The sequence below is a fragment of the Musa acuminata genome, chromosome BXJ2-6, assembly GCF_036884655.1.
Source record: "Musa acuminata AAA Group cultivar baxijiao chromosome BXJ2-6, Cavendish_Baxijiao_AAA, whole genome shotgun sequence".
NCBI lineage: Eukaryota > Viridiplantae > Streptophyta > Magnoliopsida > Zingiberales > Musaceae > Musa > Musa acuminata.
Window position 1 is genome coordinate 23819388 of NC_088343.1, and position 14448 is coordinate 23833835.

Here is a 14448-nt window from a genome sequence, read left to right on the forward strand (position 1 = left end):
AATAAAAAGTCAATTAGGATGTTTTTGAATGTCGTTATAGTTTTTTTTCTTTATAAATAAATAAATAAATAATATATAACAAAATAAAAAATAAAAACAATAATATAATAAATTAGTGAATTCTTGTCTTTCTTTTTATTGCATACAATGCCAACAAACGGATATAGAAATACAAGTCGAAACACATCATTACAATATTTTATAGGAAAGAAAAACAGTGTGTGAATAGAAAAATATTGTAACAAATTCTTATGATTCTTTTCATCGCTTATAATATTAACAAATAAGATGTTGACATAATTCATATTGGAGCGTTGGATGCAAGTCATAAAAAAAAAAGAAAACTCAGCTATGGTATTTTTAGAATGTTATTTATAATATTTTTCGTTCATACATCGTAAACATTCATTATATTTTGCAAAATAATGTAAATAGATTATCATTCCATTCTTTCTAATATATATATATATATATATATATCTAATGTTGATATCACGGTATTATAGATGCATTGTATATATCAATATCAACGAGACCAAATAGGAAAAATAAAAATTGTGCCAAAAAAGAGATATTATTATTAATTAATTATACGGAACAATTTGAACCGGGACAATTTTTATTTGGTTGAGTAGACCGACCGACCGACCGACCGACCGAGCGAACGGGTCGGGTCGGGTCGGTTTCCGGTTCAGACGAACCATCTTTATAAACTGCCAAGGGTGGTGGGGTAAAGGCACCTGTTGTGGACTGGATTCCGGTCCCCTGCCCGAAAACCTACTACTCTTTCTTGTCTTCTATTCCTCGCCACCTGTTCTTTCCTCTTATCTAATTGAAACAAGATCTAGGGTTTAGAGACCGGGGGGAGGGGCGACTAGGGTGCATCTGGAGCTCGGATTCCTCCGACGGTTTATCTAAACCCACGTCTTTGCTAGTGAACTCGAGGTGATTGGAGCTCCGCACCGGCGGCATCTCCAGAAAGCTAAGTTCTCTCATCCTCCCCCCTGCAGAAAATTGATGTCATTCGAAGCTTCGTTGAATATGATGTAGCTTTGGCATACATTTGCATCCAAGAGGAACGTAGCGATATTTCCTTTTGTTGGGAAGTGGGGGTTGGGTTTTGGGTTCCGGAAGTTGAAGAAATTTGTCTTGTCTTGGAGAGGTTCTGGTTACAGACAAGGAATTTGAGAGAAGTTGGAAGCTTTTGTTTTCCACGAGTTGGAAGATAAGATTTCCTGTGCTTTTCCCTTGGAACGTCTGCAAACTCTCAGAATCGAGCAGAACGAGTTGCATTTTACCAACATCTGTACACACACAAAAAAAAAAAAAGAAGCAACCTTTAGTCATATTTGGCCTGTGTTTTATGAACCTTACTGGTAAGCTCATCTGACGGAATCTGCTAGCTCTTTTTGCTACCTAATTGGTATCGATTTGACAGATTAATCAGCAGGATGAGTGAGGTCGGGGACACCGGTGGGATGGTGGAAAGCAGTGAATCGGAGAAGGAAATCACAGAGATTTCTGAAGTTGAGCAAATGAATGCAGCTGAAGAGGAGGAACTCACACCTCTAATTGATAACCCTTTGGTCGAGAATGACTCTGGGCTGCAAGCAGAAGTTCTTCCTGAATTTTCTCAAGAGCTTGTTTCATCTGAACCGACCGGTGGAAATGATGAGATACCACAAATATCAGAAGCCAACAATGCTGATCCTGCTACAATGACTCGGGTGGAAGATGCCCCTGATCTTGTTGCTGCTTCCGATGCCAATATTGGAGAGAACTCAGAGAAGACTGAGGTGAAAAATGAACAACTTGAAAATGGGAGCTCTTTTATGGTGACAGATAAGAAGGAAGATATTTCTGAAGAACATCAAGCTACGGAGGCCTCAGTGAAGCAAGAAAGGGGGAACGAAGAGTACCAAGGCGGCGTTATAGAGGGTTCTAACCAGTCTTCTGATTTTGACTCTTTCTTGGATGGTTATGATTCTGGTACGGAGGAACAACAATCTGCTTTCATGAAAGAACTTGATAACTTCTACAAAGAGAGAAGCATGGAATTTAAGCCACCTAAGTTCTATGGTGAAGGGCTGAACTGCCTCAAGTAAGCACAATCCTTCACCCTTTTTTTTTTTTGGCTACCTTTGTGTTGCTGTCACAATAATAGTCTTATACACTTTCTGGACCAGGTTATGGAGGCAAGTGACAAAGTTGGGTGGTTATGACAAGGTAAAAGTGCTTCATTTTACATGAAATTCTCTCCTATTCATCATTGCGTCTGGTTTCTGTTTGAAATATGAGACTCGTATGCCTTAGTTCATAATCTAAAATAAAAGGTCGGGCGCAAAAGTAATTTGTTATGCATCATAAAACCCGACAAACTCTAGATATTTGATTTATTTATTTTGTTTCAAATTGAATTGCCATGTCTGAATGATGAGTTTTTGTCGTTTGCAACTTTGAGGATTCACCCTCTTTAGTTGTTGGGTGAAATGGGACCAGTTTTGGTTGGAGATGTAATTCCATGCCAGGATCCACAACTCAGATATTACAATGCATTTCCTTCTTCCATTTGGATGATAATTTTGTTTCGCATTTAATAATTTTAAGCTTCCTTTCTGACACTGGAATTGCGTTATGAAATCAAATCAGTTACATTCTTTTAGAGGACAATTCTGTGGTTCATTCATAAAATCAGTTCGTCACAGATTAATTCAGTTATGATCATAATAACCAGGATCACTAAAACCCTCCTAGAAAATGTGGTTCTGCTTCAACATCCTAGTTTGGGTTCTTCACATCCCAGCCCATGTTGGTAGGCAATCCCGATAGCCAAATCATGGATCTCTTGTCATATATGATTTTTTTAGATATAAACCTAGTAAGCAGAAGCAAAATTCATGGCGGACATTTGTGACCTAGAATCTATTCATGAAAATCTAAAGAAAAGATTTGACACGCTTGATTAGTCCCTTCGTCAGAAGTGGGAGGATGTTGTGATGGTTCCTGTGGCTGGATGGATCTTCTCTTGTTATTCTAAGCTTAAACATTTTGGGCCATGTGGATGTAGGTTGATAAGGTTAATGAGTCAATTTGAGGATCAGGTTGGGTCGTAACAAATGGCCAGATGTGGAACGAAGGTGTTACAGAACACTAACTTTCTAAAAGTATAAATATATAGAATTGGGTTTAAAGCAAAATAAAAGGTTTCAGATCCGATTAAATGCAAGACTAATGGCTTAGTAATGCCAAAATGTTTTGCCCAATATAAAAGAATGATACCATGAGTGGTTCACTAACTACACATTTCATTTACCATTAATGGCATACCATATATCCACTCTCATTTGAGCAATTCACATAACAGGTAATTATGCCTAAGACTACTGAATGTTTTTACATTAAGATGACTTGTCTTGTTCTCTAAAGAAAGAAATCTGATTTTTTGCTTGCTGCTGCTGTAGGATTCTTTCTTGCATCTTTTCCCAAACTGTTTGATAACAAATGGAAATTTAAGTAAAGGCTCTTCTTGTACATTGATATGTCATTGCATCCTCCAAAACGAGAATAGCACGTTATGAAAAATGACTTAGTTTCTCAAGTGAAGCCATAATCTTGATGTGTAAATTTATTTGTTTGTCTAGGTGACATCATGCAAACTTTGGCGACAGGTGGGAGAATCTTTCAAACCTCCAAAGTGAGTTCCTAACCAAGTCTGTTTTCTTTCTCCAATGGCAACTGGGCAAAAATGGTTTAAACAATTTAACCAACTAAACTCAGTGAATCATGCAAATCCTACATACTTCAAGTTCACATATTTACCGATCGAGGATCCCCTTGAAAACATTGTGTAACTAACTGTTTGTTTCAGCTTATAAATGCTGAGTGTTAGAAAGACACATGGAGAACCTCAAAGTCGACATTTTTTGCACCATATAAAATATTGTATTTTAAGTGACAATTATTAAAATTTTTTTTACGGGAATGCATAAATGGATTTTAAGAAAAGAATATTGGCGTATTCTGAAAATTTTATAACATACGGTAATGTATCATTAACTTATTGGTCTTTTGAATAACATTTTGATGAGCATCTCCAAGGAAAATTTTGACATCCATCACTCTTAAATGATTTATTGTCAATATTTTTTCAGGACTTGTACGACAGTGTCTTGGACATTTCGGATTTTCTATGAGAAGGTAATGCTTACACTAGAAATGTTGCAAGCTGGACCTTGAAAGAACTTTCTTTCTTAAGTTTCAGACCTCTTCTTTTAAGTTTATAAATGTTTACCTCATACATCAGTTAACTATACTTTTATTTGTTATGCCTATCATTAAAGACTTTTTTTAGCATCTTATATACTGATACTATGTATTAGCATAGTACTGGTCTGATCAAATCTAAATATGATGATAATACATTGTTGAAAATTTGTTCTTTTGTTTTCGCCTTGGCCTTTTGACAACTTTGATTGGAAGGGAGAAGAGTTCAAAACTAGGTTTAACCAATATTATTTATTTGGAGTTAGCTTCTCAGCAGCATAAAACAGAAGGGCTGCATTTGTGTCATTTTCAAGATAGTGTAAGGTACATTTCTATCTGGGTGCAAAACATTTTGTGAAGCTGCTGTGTCCAGAACAAACACTCAAAACTACTTGTGTATATTTGATAGATCCGAATTCTTCTGATGAGCAGGTCAAAGGAACTCTGATTCAACTGCAACGGTGACTCCTTTGAATATTCATATCCTAAAGTGAATTAAAAGTGTAACCACCATTGTTGCCGTTGAGAATCAAGTATTCGTATCCTTGCTTCTTGTTCTTGGGTTCCACATGTTGCTAGTAGCAATGGACTTTGATACACTTGATTTGATTCTAGTACTTTCACACTGATCTTTCTTTTGAATTGATTTGGAGATCCCATGCTAAATACAGCATTTTTTTTCCCTTTTTATTGATGTTAAATATTTTAACTTAAAAGATATCAAAGAAACTAGAAAGGACTTAAAATTAATAGAGAGGCAAAAAATCTGGGTCACAAGAACCATTTCTACTTGCCTGTTTTCTTTCTTTTCTCCCTTCCTCGATCACTCTTTTTTCCTTTGCTTGGCTCTCTATCCATCTCCCTTCCACTATATATTTTGATTGATTTTTTGACCAACTCATTTTTTAATCAACATGGGCAGTAATTCACCTTTGACTGATGCAGGCACTTCTTGAGTATGAAAAACATAAGATTCGTACTGGAGAGCTCCAAGTACCAACTTCTTCGCTTGCAGAGCCTATTATTTCTGAACATCAGGTAAGTTTTAGCCTTATCTTGTCATCTAATTGTGTTTTATAATACCAATCTTCTCTTTTGGAAGATGTCATAGTTCTACTTTGAAGTAGAGGGCCATATTTTATTTCATATGTTTCCATCTGTATAAATGGACAAAGGATTCTGTGTAAGAGTAGGAATTTTAAAATTTTGACTCCTAATGAATGTCAACACTCTATGAATTTGAGCTAAAATGACATAAACAATGATACAAATTAATGAAATAAGGGCAGGCCTTGATACAACAGTAATAGTCTCTCTAAATATTAATTTAAGGTTACGTACATTGACTTTCTCCAAAAACCCCGTATTGATTCCAAACTCCGTATTGGTTGACACCTCAAGCTTTGGATTCACACTTTTTATTAATTAATGATATCTCAGGGAACTTGTAGAAGCGAGTTGGCAGGTAAGAGGCCTCCATCATTTTACTTGTGATGTTGTTATTTGAAGATATGGTAACTAGTAGTGGTTATTGTTGATTGTAGAAAGATTCTGACGGAGCGGATCGAAGGTTTGTTAAAGGAACTGCCTATTCCTTAAACCAATATTACCGCAGAAAACTGCTTTTTAAATTTTGTTTTGTTAGTTCGGACAAATATGGCCAAGAGGAGGAAAATAGTCATGTGTCTGAACCCAAATGGTTGAGAATTTATGGGTGCTGCTTCTTGTTTTGCCAATCATGGCTGCTTACAATTATCAACTAATCCTATGCTATTAAGCTAAGCTGGTAAATGCTTTTTTTAGTTTTGGAACTTTTCATAGTCACGATTACTTTTGCCCAATTTTGATGAAACATGAATTTGCATGTAAGTTTCATGTAAGTTGTGTATGTTGGTTAGTATGGTGAAATGGGTTCTTATGGGACACCTTTCATGGTTCTTGCAGGCAAGTGGAAATCAGTCATCTGTCTCAGGTAGAGCTAGAAGAGACGCTGCAGCACGTGCTATGCAGGGTTGGCACTCTCAGCGCTTGCTTGGTAATGGTGAGGTTGGAGACCCAATTATTAAGGTTTGTGAGTGTGATTTACCATTGTTGAGATCTGTAATTATTTTCAGCAAACATGTTTTTTGGAGTCTGCTGTTGACCCAGCAAATGTTTTTTTTGTCTTGTTTTGGTTTGTAGGACAAGAGCTCGTTCCAGTTGATAAAGCGTGATAAGCATCTTAAAAGCATAGGTTTGGGTCCTTGGAGTTTTCTGTTCGTGACATTCATTTTCTGATTTCTTATGTTTTCTGAAATGTATGAAGGTGGATTAAAGAGGAAAAAGCCATCTGGTCTCGACCGTGCTGTCAAATTTGCACGCACTAAAGTCATTAAGTCACAGTTAAGATCACTCACTCTTAATTACATGAAATTGTATTCTAGTTGGTAAAGAACTATTGCTTCCTCTGGTTTGATATGTTTAGTAGCCTTTTTTAGTGGATATAGATGTAAGCTCACAATTTTGTGTATCTAGCAGAATTCACTACTTTGAGGTTATTTCTAAGACTGGAACATTTAGTTGTGGTGGAGGTGCATGCATGCTTAAAATGCAGTTCTTAATGCAAATTACTCATGTATATTCTTTAGCTAGGCTTAAATGTGTTATTTCTAAGACGAACATTTAGTTGTGGTGGAGGTGCATGCATGTTTAAAATGCAGTTCTTAATGCAAATTACTCATGCATATTCTTTAGCTAGGCTTAAATGTCGTAAATTAAAATTCACACCACATATTTGAATATGGTCATGTGAATATCTTGCATAAGGCCTGTCTCTAGTTGGATATACTGAACATGATGTGCATGTAGTGTGGATGCCGCTGTACAAGCAGATCATGTAGCCACAGAAGCTGCTTCTTTTCCATAATGCTAAAATTTGCTATGGTGTGCATTATTATTGGGCTAGAGACCACTATATACAAAAAAAAAACATAAAAAAGCATACCTGGTGCACGAGACTCGATGGTCTGCAACCTTCTAAACATAGAGAGGCTAACAATTTCCTATTATTTACCACTTAAATAGGTTTCTGAATCTGTCTAAATATTATTATGTTTTATGTGGAAAATAAAAAACAAATAAAGAAACAGAAAACATAATTGTTATTTGGACATTTTGATTTCTTATACTTAAAGATTGGGGATGGAGCCTTCCCCACATTTGCCATATTTTAAGATTCTTTTTCCTAAAAAAGCTGATCTTGGATCTTTGTCCAATCACATGGCTCCCTGTCTCATGCATTTGGAATTATTAGTTCCTTTTTCCAGTGCTTCTTGCTCTGTAAAAGCTATTATAGTTTTGTTGTCGAAGTCAAATGGTTCTCTAGAATTGTGGATCAATTTATGGTATTAAAATGGGTGCTTTTATGACAGAGACGACTCGATGGTTTTTGATGTTGGGACTCCTGCTGATTGGGTGAAGATCAATGTGCGGCAAACAGTATGGTTTTATTGTAATTTCAGTTTTAGTTAAATCCCTTACTAGTATATAGTGTATATGATGCAAAAAAAGAAGAAGAAAAAAGTGCTTATTTCTAGAAGTTATGAACCCCTATGAAGTTCATACTAGTGCAACCAAATATGGTATGCTGGCGTAGTGCTTAATATTTTTGTTCATTATAACCTTTTACCTTGACTATGTTCTCTGCTCTCTGCAGAAGGATTGTTTTGAAGTCTATGCTTTAGTTCCTGGGCTTCTACGTGAAGAGGTAGATGCCACTCTTTCTATGATGTGTAATGACATTGGTAACTTGTTGAATGATTACAGAAAAGTTCTCTCACATCAATCTTAATGTTGCTCAGCCTATACTTATATGAGCAGGAGAAGGATAACAATTTTGTTTCTCCAACTGATTGCCCTAAATTTATTAATGCATCAATTCAGGTGCATGTGCAATCTGATCCTGCTGGTCGATTGGTTATATCTGGCGAACCGGAGCAGCCTGATAATCCGTGGGGCGTCACTCCCTTTAAAAAGGTGATTGTGTACAAAAGTTAATTGTTACTGACATCTTTTTTCACTCAACAATGTCACACAATATCCTCAGGTTATCACCTTGCCTTTGCGGATTGATCCTCATCAAACTTCGGCGGTGGTGACCCTGCATGGCCAACTGTTTGTCCGTGTGCCATTTGAACACTCAGGTCTATAGCTATGAGACTGTGGAGTTGTTGTACTACCTTTTTACAGAAGTAGTAGAGTTGGTACCATTTGCTTGCTCATCTAAAAATATGTCATGTCAATAGTATTTGGTCTAATTCTATGTATTTATTGGTTCTGCCTGCCAGATATTTAGGGCTTATATTTTGCCGAGACAACTGAGGTGCTGTTTGTGTCGGAGCAATGCTTCAGTGAACCTGCTGGATTCTACGTTCCTTTTCGACTCAAACAAATGCCTCGGAAAACATCTGATCTGATTTAGGACACTGTCCGTAAGTCAGGAGTACTAATGTAGGGGAAGAATGTTGATCGAGTAGATTGTTGTTTTGATAGCAAAGACTCAGTTTTATGTATTAGTTTGTAAAAGTAGATGATGTTGGCTTCAGCTCATCTATATAAATGATTTCAAACCCATGGTTCCATGTGCATAGCTGGACGTATTAACCATCTTTATTAGTCTGATGAGTAAATATGGTCAGTCTACCTTTGTGTATTGCGATTGTTGTCGACTTGTATTGCCTGTTGTTCAAGCTTGAGCTCATACCTCTGCTTAATGCTCGCTCAACTCAGCGGGAATTCTTCTTCGGCCCTCCCAAGGAGATGCAAGCTGGATGAGGATGAGCATCGCACAAGAAAACAAACAGCAGAGTTATTATTTGGTAGTCCGCAGTAGTTGGATCAAATATCTGGTAATCCGATTGGCGATATTATTTGGTAATCCTCAGTAGTTGGATCAAATATCTGGTAATCCGCAGTAGTTGGATCGGCGCAGTATTAGCGATCGAATAGTTATTTACTAGTCCGATTTGAGAGATCTTCATTGGCAATATTATTTGGTAATCCGCAGTAGTTGTTGGATCGGGAATACCAAAAGCATACCCACTAAAACACAAACGATTTCAGTCCCACATCAATTTCATGCAGAAATTGGCTTATATTGAATAAAGACTAAGGTGATATCTCAGGGATGACATTCGGAGCCAACTAGAGGATATCTTTGGACAACAAAAGAAAAGTGCAAGTAATTGCTGTTTGAGCATCCAATTTTGATCCTAATAGGACCAAAAGAAACATGTCAAGACAATGCCAACCAGTCCCATGAGAACTCGAAAACTTGGGAAGAAAGATAGATTCGAGAGGGAAACATTGATTTTAAGTGACAATATAAGCAGCCAATATTTGATCAAAGATCGACATACACAAAGAAAAAAATTATAGCAGTGAAAAGTACCTTTCATGATTTCAGCCTCCCCCTCCCATCTTTTTATCCAAGCGCACAAAATCTTTCCAGTTAACGTGTTTCTGTTACCTAAGAATCTAAATGATGCAGCAAAATTCTACATCTTGGCTTCCTTGTAGTCGGCTTCAGATGCAGAACCTGAAGACCCTCCTCCACCTCCACCTCCACCTTGTTGCATATGCTGTCCGATCTTTGAGACTGCCTTGTTTGCAGCTTCCATCTTCTCCTTGATCTTCTCCGCATTGTCTTGTTGGCTCATTGCAGCCCTCAAATCAGCCACCGAGTCTTCGATCTCTTTGGCAACCTCCCCGGGAATCTTATCTCTGAACTCCCCAAGGCTCTTTTCGATACTGTAAATTGTAGTGTCTGCAGTGTTCTTGATATCGATCAGTGACTTCCTCTCCTGATCCTTCCGAGCATGAATCTCTGCCTCCTTTACCATCTTTTCTATCACCTCTTCAGACAGCCCACCTGAGGATCTGATGGTGATTTCCTGCTCTTTGCCTGTTGCTTTATCCTTGGCCGAGACCTTCACGATCCCGTTCGCATCGATATCAAAGGTGACCTCTATTTGGGGCATGCCTCTTGGAGAAGGAGGAATGCCAGTGAGATTGAATTCCCCAAGAAGCTTATTATCCGAAGCCATTTCCCTCTCACCCTGCAATACCCGGATGCCGACCTGGGTTTGGTTATCAGCTGCAGTCGAGAAGACCTGACTCTTGTTGGTTGGAATAGTTGTGTTTCGGTTGATAAGCCGCGTAAAGATCCCTCCAAGAGTCTCAATGCCGAGGGAGAGTGGGGTGACATCCAGCAAGAGAAGCTCCTTAACGTCACCCCTCAGGATGCCACCTTGTATGGCAGCTCCCATGGCAACAGCCTCATCGGGGTTCACACTTTTGCTAGGGTTCTTGCCAAAAATCTGACTAACAATTTCCTGAACCTTGGGTACCCTTGTCATACCACCAACCAAAAGGACTTCATCGAGTTCTTTTGCTGAAATGCCAGCATCTTTCAGGCAATTGCTGCATGGTATCCGGGTTCTCTCGATCAGATGGTTAACAAGTGATTCAAACTTAGATCGTGTCAATGTGACATTGAAGTGTTTGGCTCCTGAAGCATCAGCGGTAATAAAAGGAAGGTTTATCTCTGTTTGCAATGTCGATGAGAGTTCCACTTTTGCTTTCTCTGCTGCTTCTCTTAGCCGTTGTAGCGCCAATCGGTCCTTGGACAAATCAATGTTCTCTGACCTTTTAAAATCACTAACCAAATAGTCTAGCAGCGCATTATCGAAGTCTTCCCCACCAAGGAATGTATCCCCGTTGGTAGCCTTGACCTGCAAATGGAAGATCACTGCTATTAAAACGAAAAAAAAAATAAAAAACTATGGGAGAAAGATGATTCAGATATGTATTGTCTGTCAGGAACAAACCTCAAATACCCCATTGGAGATTTCCAGGATGGAGACATCGAAAGTACCACCGCCCAAATCAAAGACAGCAATCAAACCCTCCTTATTGTTCATTCCATAGGAAAGTGCAGCTGCAGTTGGCTCATTGATAATCCTAAGGACTTCAAGCCCAGCAATTCTCCCTGCATCCTTTGTAGCCTGGCGCTGTGCATCGTTGAAGTAGGCGGGAACAGTGATGACAGCCTTCGAAACAGATTTACCAAGATAAGCCTCTGCGGTTTCCTTCATCTTGGTGAGCACGAATGCACCAATCTGGCTCGGGGAGTATTGCTGTCCATTCATTTCAACCCAAGCATCCCCGTTTGGTGCCTTGACAATTTTATATGGCACCATCGTCAGTTCCTTTTGTGTCTGGGGGTCATCAAACCTTCTTCCGATCAATCGCTTGGTACCGAATAAAGTGTTGGCTGGGTTTGTCACCGCTTGGCGTTTTGCTGGAGTGCCCACCAGAAGTTCACCCTTCGGATTGAAGGCGACGATTGACGGAGTCGTCCTTGCACCTTCTGCATTTTCAATCACCTTGGGACTCTGGAGAAGTCAACCAAGATACACATATTAGAGGATCTTCGTTATCAACCAAACAGACATACCTTAACAAATTGAAAAGACCACAAAATGTTCAGTTAAGGAGGACAACAAGTAAAACATGAGTTAAGCATGAGTTCACCTTTCCATCCATGACAGCAACACAAGAGTTTGTTGTACCCAAATCGACGCCGATTACATCTGCACTTGCCGACTTTGAGCTACATAAATCAGCCAGTTCAGAAAGCTCAGATACTGACAACGCAATTTGCAAAGAGACGACCACGGAGAGCAACAAAGGAAAGATCGATACGATAAAAGGGGTCAGTATATATTACCTAAATGCTCTTGCACCAGCATCAGGCCAACTTTGAGTTGGAGGAGACATACCATTTGGAGCCTTCAGAAGCTTAGAAACCTGGATATGCGCAACAACAATGGGATTGATTGATTACATAACGTTCACAGGTGTGAAAAAAGAAAACGAAACAAAGAAATTTCCAATCAATCTCAAAAACACCGACGACTTTTCTGCTTCACGACAGAGGAAAAGAAATCGAGTTGATAGAAACAAGAGGAGAGCTCCGACCACCACGTACCTGGGGCAGAGCGGAGGAGATGGGGTAGGTCAATGACCTGGACCTAGCCATCCTCGAGAGGAGCATGGAGCCGATCGCCATTTGAAGAAGAAGAAGAGGGGTCTCGGAGGGAGAGGACCGGAGGCCGAGGAGGACTTAGAGAGCGGGAGTAGAGCAGGCAAAATCCCTACAGACCGCCGTAAACCCTTGCCGCCGATGGAAGCTCGAGGAAGGCGGCACGATGCAAGGCAGAACATGACGTGCCGTTACACAGCGGCCCATTATATAATGAGAGACCCGAAATGCTCTCCGGAAGGTTCCCAGAGGTTCTAGCCACGCGAGTGTTTACTCACTCGCCATGGTTATAGCACCGGTGTCCCTCTCGTTCTTGTGGTCAGACGGAGTGTCGGCCCCAAATCCTTTCCAATGACAAGAAAGGTACCGAGACGGGTAGGTCGCCGTCCTATTCCGTGGGTTCCGCCCATTATTGGATTAGAAGTTACATCACGTGTGGATCCGACCCACTAACACGCACAACAGAGATTAAAATCATCATGCGGGTACCATTTGCGGGACACGTTAACTTTTGCTGTAGTAACCACTCAATTTTTTTCTTGACTCATGTGGACTTTCTTTTGTGGCTCAAAACTTGTCTGATATAAAACTTAGCATTCATGCATTCAAATTTCATGTTGCAGGGTTGGTGTAGTATTTTGTGGGAGACAATCTCCAGGAGGACATAATGTCATTTGGGGTCTTCATAGTGCCCTTAAGTGTCACAACCCTAAGGGTACATTGCTTGGTTTTGTTGGTAAGTATTTGTGTTATATACTGGCTCATCAGTAATGGATCTAAAATTATGCCTTTTCCATTATTTTCTCATAGTGATGACAAATCATATTTCACCTTAGAACTTCTGCTATAGTTGATTCTGCACCTTAATCTCCTTATCTATTACCTGTTGAATAAATGGAAACTTTTTTATATAGAACTTGTCATTATACCTTTCTCTAGTTTGTTTCCAAAATTTGGAATTTTCTGCCACTTGAATCAGTGGTGTAGCTTCTTGAAGTTTATCCTTTTTCACCAACTATAAGCTTTGGTCAGTTTTGCTTTTGTCTGTCTGTGGACTATGACTATTATATGCAGTGTCACTTGTACATGAGAATTTGCCTTATATATTCAAGGCAGGATAATTAGTTTTATTAAGTTCATAGTTCAAGCACTCCAAAATTTAAAATGCTTGTGCTTCAGCATGAAAATTTTTGGAGATTGATGTGATGTGAAGGTCATGGTTTTCATTTTCTTTAGTATCAAGTGAAATTAGCAGGCACTTCATTTTATGTAAGGCAGCTTCAAAATTTTCGGTAACTTGCATTGCACAATTTGCATCATTTTTGTTCTGAAGAAGAGAAGTCCTTTGACTTGTATGTCAGGTCATTCCAGATATTTCTGAATCCATCCAGTCCTAAGCAATTGTCGCATTTAGTGATGTCTTCCTGCTATAATCATCATATGTGATTTGATTGAATTTTCATAATGTGTAATGGAAGTTATATTTTATTTCTTTTACTAATTGATGAGTTCAAATTTTCCTTGACTTAACAACTATGATTCAGTTTCCATTTTATAAGGAACATAAAAGGTAGTAGAACAACTCTTTTGAGTTTATACTTTATGGTTTAAACCAAGGATTGAAATATTATATCGTATCGGAGTTTCGAGATTCGCTCGATACGGTATGATATAGTACTATTATTTGCACCATTCTTTATGATGCATGACTGAGAAAAATTTGTTCATCGTAGTTGTCCAAAGAAATAACTTATTCATAAGTAAACCATAGTTTTTGGTGAGTTCATTGTTGGTTGAGATTTGTAACTTCTTTGTTGTTGGTTTGAACATTTTGTTGTCTACAGATGTTAGTTTTCTTTTCACTATTCATGCCTACTATCAATCAAATACTTTTTTGAGTTTATTATATTTCATAGGTTACTTCCTCCTAATCTCTTTCATTCAATTAATATTTCTTATGCCTTTTTCCATGAACTTCATTCAAGTCCTGCATAATTTTATCATTCAAGTCTATGAACTTCATTCCCTTCTCCCGAGAGGTCGTCGAATTTTTATTATATTATATTATATATATATATATATTATCAAACTGTATATCGTTC

The 14448-nt window shown here is 38.5% G+C and overlaps 2 protein-coding genes across 3 annotated transcripts; one reads left to right on the forward strand and one right to left on the reverse strand.

Moving 5' to 3' along the window:
• Positions 1-755: 755 nt before the first annotated feature.
• On the forward strand, positions 756-8953 carry LOC103973860 (AT-rich interactive domain-containing protein 5). Of its 2 annotated transcripts, XM_009388529.3 has the most exons (14): positions 756-1376; positions 1451-2101; positions 2187-2226; positions 3642-3694; positions 4152-4197; positions 5209-5301; positions 6208-6330; positions 6445-6496; positions 6569-6644; positions 7674-7740; positions 7958-8008; positions 8185-8277; positions 8348-8444; positions 8589-8953. In XM_009388529.3, the coding sequence occupies exons 2-14, from the start codon at positions 1452-1454 to the stop codon at positions 8594-8596; spliced, it is 1449 nt and encodes a 482-aa protein (XP_009386804.2). In that variant the 5' UTR covers positions 756-1376; position 1451; the 3' UTR covers positions 8597-8953. The 2 variants fall into 2 exon arrangements, with proteins under 2 accessions (XP_009386804.2, XP_009386803.2); XM_009388528.3 differs by having other exon boundaries at positions 756-2101.
• Positions 8954-9574: 621 nt separating this feature from the next.
• On the reverse strand, positions 9575-12529 carry LOC103973859 (heat shock 70 kDa protein, mitochondrial-like). Its single transcript, XM_065113420.1, has 5 exons — positions 12293-12529; positions 12032-12111; positions 11836-11914; positions 11130-11696; positions 9575-11033 (listed from the first exon to the last, which is right to left on the reverse strand). Exons 1-5 carry the CDS (start codon positions 12371-12373, stop codon positions 9798-9800), a joined length of 2043 nt encoding a protein of 680 aa, XP_064969492.1. The 5' UTR covers positions 12374-12529; the 3' UTR covers positions 9575-9797.
• Positions 12530-14448: the final 1919 nt, after the last annotated feature.

Coding starts and splice junctions, on each gene's coding strand:
- LOC103973860 (XM_009388528.3), top strand. CDS start 1,452: ATGAGTGAGGTCGGGGACACCGGTGGGATGGTGGAAAGCAGTGAATCG. Junction 2,102..2,186: donor GAAGGGCTGAACTGCCTCAA/GTAAGCACAATC, acceptor TTTCTGGACCAG/GTTATGGAGGCAAGTGACAA. Junction 6,331..6,444: donor TTGGAGACCCAATTATTAAG/GTTTGTGAGTGT, acceptor TTTGGTTTGTAG/GACAAGAGCTCGTTCCAGTT.
- LOC103973859 (XM_065113420.1), bottom strand. CDS start 12,373: ATGGCGATCGGCTCCATGCTCCTCTCGAGGATGGCTAGGTCCAGGTCA. Junction 11,915..12,031: donor GCTGGTGCAAGAGCATTTAG/GTAATATATACT, acceptor TGATTTATGTAG/CTCAAAGTCGGCAAGTGCAG. Junction 11,697..11,835: donor TTGCTGTCATGGATGGAAAG/GTGAACTCATGC, acceptor TGACTTCTCCAG/AGTCCCAAGGTGATTGAAAA.